Here is a 4675-nt window from a genome sequence, read left to right on the forward strand (position 1 = left end):
ATGGCAGAGGGAGAGGGACAGAGAGAATCTCATGCAGGCTCCATGCCCAGTGCAGAGCCCAGTGTGGGGCTCGATCCCACGACCCTGAGATCATGAGCTGAACTAAAATCAAGAGTCAAAGGCTTAACCAACTGAGCCACCCAGGTGCCATTTTTTTAATTTTTAATTTTAAGTAGGTTCCATGCCCAACATAGGGCTTAAATATACTCTGAGATCAACAAGAGTTGCATGCTCTACCACCGGAGCCAGGCAGGCACCCCTCGTTTGCTTTTGTTTTTTTTGTTTTTTTTTTTTTTAATTTTTATTTATTTATGATAGTCACACAGAGAGAGAGAGAGAGAGAGGCAGAGACACAGGCAGAGGGAGAAGCAGGCTCCATGCACCGGGAGCCCGACGTGGGATTCGATCCCGGGTCTCCAGGATCGCGCCCTGGGCCAAAGGCAGGCGCTAAACCGCTGCGCCACCCAGGGATCCCCTGCTTTTGGATAGACACCTGTGCCCCTGCCTAGCATGCCCCCTAGTCCCAGCTCTGCCTCTGTGTCCACCTGGGCCTTCTTCTGAACTCACAGAGCACCTACTATACATCTGACCCCTATGTTAAATTCCTTAATCTTCAAAACAATCTACTAAGAAGGAATTATCATCCTTATTTTGATCAGAGGAGAAAAAACAAAGCTTACTCAGCTGAGAGCCTGAGCTGCGATTCAAATCCTGGTTTGCCTGGCTCCAATAGTCCAAAGTCTTTCCCCCAACATCCCTCTTTCAGGACGTGGGTGCTGCTGCCTCTATCAGCTCCCCTGGCTGCAGACTGCAGCCCTTGGGGACTGGAGCCATGCCCCTTTGGGCTTCTAATCCACATGGCAGCTTGCAAGGGCAGGCAAGGGAATTTTGGCTTTGCAGCCTGGCCCCATGCCACCTAAACCAATTCTATGCAATATGGAGAGTTGGTTTTAGTGTTTCTCAAAAGGGGTACACTTGGTGTTCGGGGCGAGTCAGTTCTTTATTAGACAGAGCTATCCGGTCTGGAAGGATATTTAGGATCTCCTGAGCTCAAATATCAGGGGCCTCCAAATACTGAGAAAACACAAACCATAGTGCCTCTGGAGAAGCGGCCTCAGGAGGGGGACCATGCCCAGGCAAGACCAGCCAGTTACATAACAGCCCAGAAAATGAAGGCATGGACATGGACAGAATGATCCCAAGCTTCACTCTGAACCAGCTATGGGACCTTGGTTGTGCCATGTTGCAAGGTCAGGCTCAGCTTCCTACTCTGTACAAAGGTGTAACAATGATGCAGTCATTCACAGAAAGCATTCAGTACAGGTCTTTGCCCACAGGAACCTGTCACTAAGAAGCTGTTAACTTGGGGCACCTGGGTGGCTCAGTTGGTTGAGCGTCTGCCTTTCAGCTCAGGTCATGATCTCAGGGTCCTGGGATCAAGCCCAGTGTTGAGCTGCCTGCTCAGTGGGAAGTCTGCTTTTCCCTCTCCCTCTGCTCCTTCCCTCTACTGTGGTTGCTCACTCTCAAACAAACACTAATCTAAAAAAAAAAAAAAAAAAAACCACCAAAACAAAAACAAAACAACAACACAAAAACCCAATCCTTTCCACAAAACTTAGCTAACCAAGCAGGACAACAAAGTCTCTTGCCTGGTTTTTCTTTTTTTCCTCTTTTTTTTTTCAATCTAAAAACAGAGAGTCTGTATAAGACAAAGGTTTCGTGAAAACTTGAGTCGATGGTTCTCCCGAAGGGAGGCAACATCTTGTCTGGAGAGATCTAAGAAGCATAGTGACTTACACACAGTTTCCCTTGACTTGGGAATTGGCAAAGGAGAAAGAAATGACTTCTGGTTTCCAGGCCACGGGGTGTGGTGGGTAGAGACCCTGAGTGAGACACAAAGTAGGTAGCTCACTCCTTATTCCTCCTGGCACAGGATCCAGTCCCAAAATCGAAATATCACTCTTTAAGGCAGTCTTACACATGGGGGGAGAGGGAATATATGAATTTATATATTTAATGCCCGGCAAGAATATTAAAGAGAGTCACGTCAGTTTTACAGATGGAGAAACTAAGGTTCAGAGCAGGGAAATGACTTACCCAAAGTCAGAGTCCCAGAAAAGCACAGAAAGACCTCAGCTGCAAATCCAAAGCTTATACCACTGTCCAGGAATGAGGAAGTAGGATGAGCATTTGCTGATTTTTTCAAGGAGCTGGCAGTGCCACATGGGATGTGGCCCCACATCTGTGGGGACAGGAGTGGCAGTGATTCCTCTCCCACAGTAGGTAGCTAGAGTGACTTTGGCCTGCTGGCTACAGAATCAGGGAAAGAGGTCATGCCCAACACTTGGCAATCTGAGAACCCATGTGAGCATAAACAGCCGGATAGACAGAAACTTCCTGTACCAGCACCTTTATTCATAAGGGCAGAGTTCCTGCTACAGCAAGTTGGCTGCCAATCTGGAGTGGGAAGGAATTCAGGTGTGGGGGTGGGGAAGGGGGTGTCCAGGTGAGAGGTGAATGTGTCAGTAAAGTTCTTCCTTGTTATTAACTTTCCTGTGTTCTTTATCGCCCCCACCTGGATTATAAAATCGGGAAGTCCTACTCTTCCGAGATACACAAAAGTTAAGTGTGGAGTGGAGGGTGGAAAGCCACAGATGTTGGCATGGGAAGGCATTCTCCAGGGGGAAGAAGTGATTCATGCAGAAGCCAGACTGAACATTTCTTACATGCATGGTCTCTTATCATGTTGGTTACCTTCAGGGATGAGCACACCTCTGCTTGGGTCTCCAGCCTCATCATTCCTCCTTCCAGATATCCTACACATTTTTCAGACACAGATGAAAAGTCACCTACTTGGAGAAGCCCTCTCTGACTCCACCAGGGCTGAGCCAGATGTTCCTGCCATTGTGCTCCCAAGGTCTGAGCTTCCAGGGACCACAGAGCTCATCAGAGATGCTAATTGCCCATCACAGATGCTAACTGCTGGGTTGTCTGTCACCCTCACTAGACTTCAAGAGCAGGAACAGTGTGTCTGTCCTGTTTTCCACCAGATCCTCAGCCTCTGGAGGCTCAACTAGGACCGTAGATCTCCCAAAGCATTAGTGCTGATGATCTCTGGAAGCTGAGGGAGACCCCAGAGCCCAGCAACCTCTCAGTTAGTGGGGGAGTCGGGTCTTGTGGGGACCCCCTTTGGGCAACTTCCTTAATTTCTCTATGCTTCACTTACTGATCTGTAAAATGGGGGCTAATCTGCATGTAAAACACAAAGTAGATGGGAGCACCAGTGGCAGCTGTGGTCCTGCTTGCTAGTTCTTTGGTGAGGACAGGGAGGCTCAGGGAGGGATGTGCCAGGTTCACAGTCTTGAGGCTGGAGAGGGGCAAGCCTTGAACTCTAGTCTGGGCTCTGGCCTCCAGTGGTTCCTCTCTTCATTCTATATGTCTCCCTCTGATCTGTTTTATCTGTTCAATCAGTAAACAGACAATACACAGTTACTGGATGCTGACTGTGTGCCAGACCCCATGGTGGGTGTCACACGGCTGGTAACAAAAAAGCTTCCTAGTGGGAAGTGGGATAAGGAGACCCTGGTCATTAGTGTAAAACCCTCCAGAGGTCAAATTCCAGCTTCTCTCCTTCCATGAGACATTACTAAAGTCCCTAATCTCTGAGCCTTATTCCCTCCTCTCATGACGGGAAAATCAGACCTTCCAGCAGGAGGGCTGAACCCAGGCACTGGCTCAAGGCTTGATGGATGGCGAGCCTTTATATCTCCACCAGCAACCAATCAATCAATCAATCAATCCCCCCCCCCCCCCCCCCCGTGGCCTGGGTCCTCAGGGCTCCAGCTCTCCTGTCCGAGGCCACCACAGTTAACCACTGGTGCATCCTACCAGCCGGCAGGTGTGCACACCTGCAGACACGCACTCTCACACACGCTCTATTCCACAAACTGCAGTGCCGATCATCGCAGCTCTTTGGCCCTTCCTTGTTTCAACTAAGGTATCCTGGAAGTGGTTCCATGTTAGTGCATATGGAACATTTTTCGTTTTAGTGGCTGCACCGCGTTCCACGGTATGGATTATTTCTCAACGGGATTGCCGTTACTGCTGTCAGTGTGGGACCTGCGAGGGCTCGGGCTCCATGGAGAGGGTATCGGTTCCAGCCCCGGCTCTGCCCGCTAATGGCCGAGCTGCCTCGGATTTCTTCCTCTCCACTGACACTATCGCGGGGCTGGGGGTGCGGCATGTGATTGCAGAGAGGACCGTCCGAGTGCGGGTCGGTGTCAAGCGCGCGCAATTTATCCCCGCGGGCGGCTCCAGGCTGGGTTAAGATTTCGGCGCAGCCACTCCGCGGTACCAGCAGCATCAAACGCAGCGAGTATTCCGGCACAAACGAGCGCGGAACCGCTTACCAGGTCCTCCGGCCTCGGCACCCGGCCTCGGGGCAGCAACGCGCAGGCACCGGCTACTTACTCTCGCCGTGCGGGCTTCCCCGCTTGTCCCCCAGCTCGCCCCGAAGGTTACAGCCGGCCCTGTCCCCTTAAGAGGGCCGAGCCCGATCTAGGCTACTTCCGCCCCAAACCAACATGGCGCCACCTGGAAGCCGAGGGTGTGAAGACGCAAAGAGTGTTCCCACCAAAAAGATGGCGACTCCCCAGCCGCCGCGCTCGCGCCGGTG

General features: G+C 51.2%; 1 protein-coding gene across 14 annotated transcripts in view; it reads right to left on the reverse strand.

The window, feature by feature from the left end:
- The window catches only part of KYAT1 (kynurenine aminotransferase 1), a 36642-nt gene extending 32074 nt beyond the window's left edge, over nucleotides 1-4568 (reverse strand). For 3 of the 14 annotated variants that reach the window (XM_072778223.1, XM_072778219.1, XM_072778211.1), the window contains exon 1: nucleotides 4410-4568. Coding sequence is in view for 2 of the 14 variants with exons in the window: in XM_072778210.1 (XP_072634311.1) it covers nucleotides 2098-2242; nucleotides 2755-2799 (190 nt within the window). In the remaining 12 variants the exon portion in view is untranslated. Of the gene's footprint in view, nucleotides 1-680; nucleotides 813-2097; nucleotides 2415-2754; nucleotides 2817-4409 lie in introns of those variants that run through there. The other 11 variants (XM_072778210.1, XM_072778209.1, XM_072778217.1 and 8 more) reach the window with 11 other exon arrangements.
- Nucleotides 4569-4675: the final 107 nt, after the last annotated feature.

This window comes from Canis lupus, chromosome 16, assembly GCF_048164855.1.
Source record: "Canis lupus baileyi chromosome 16, mCanLup2.hap1, whole genome shotgun sequence".
Taxonomy (NCBI): domain Eukaryota; kingdom Metazoa; phylum Chordata; class Mammalia; order Carnivora; family Canidae; genus Canis; species Canis lupus.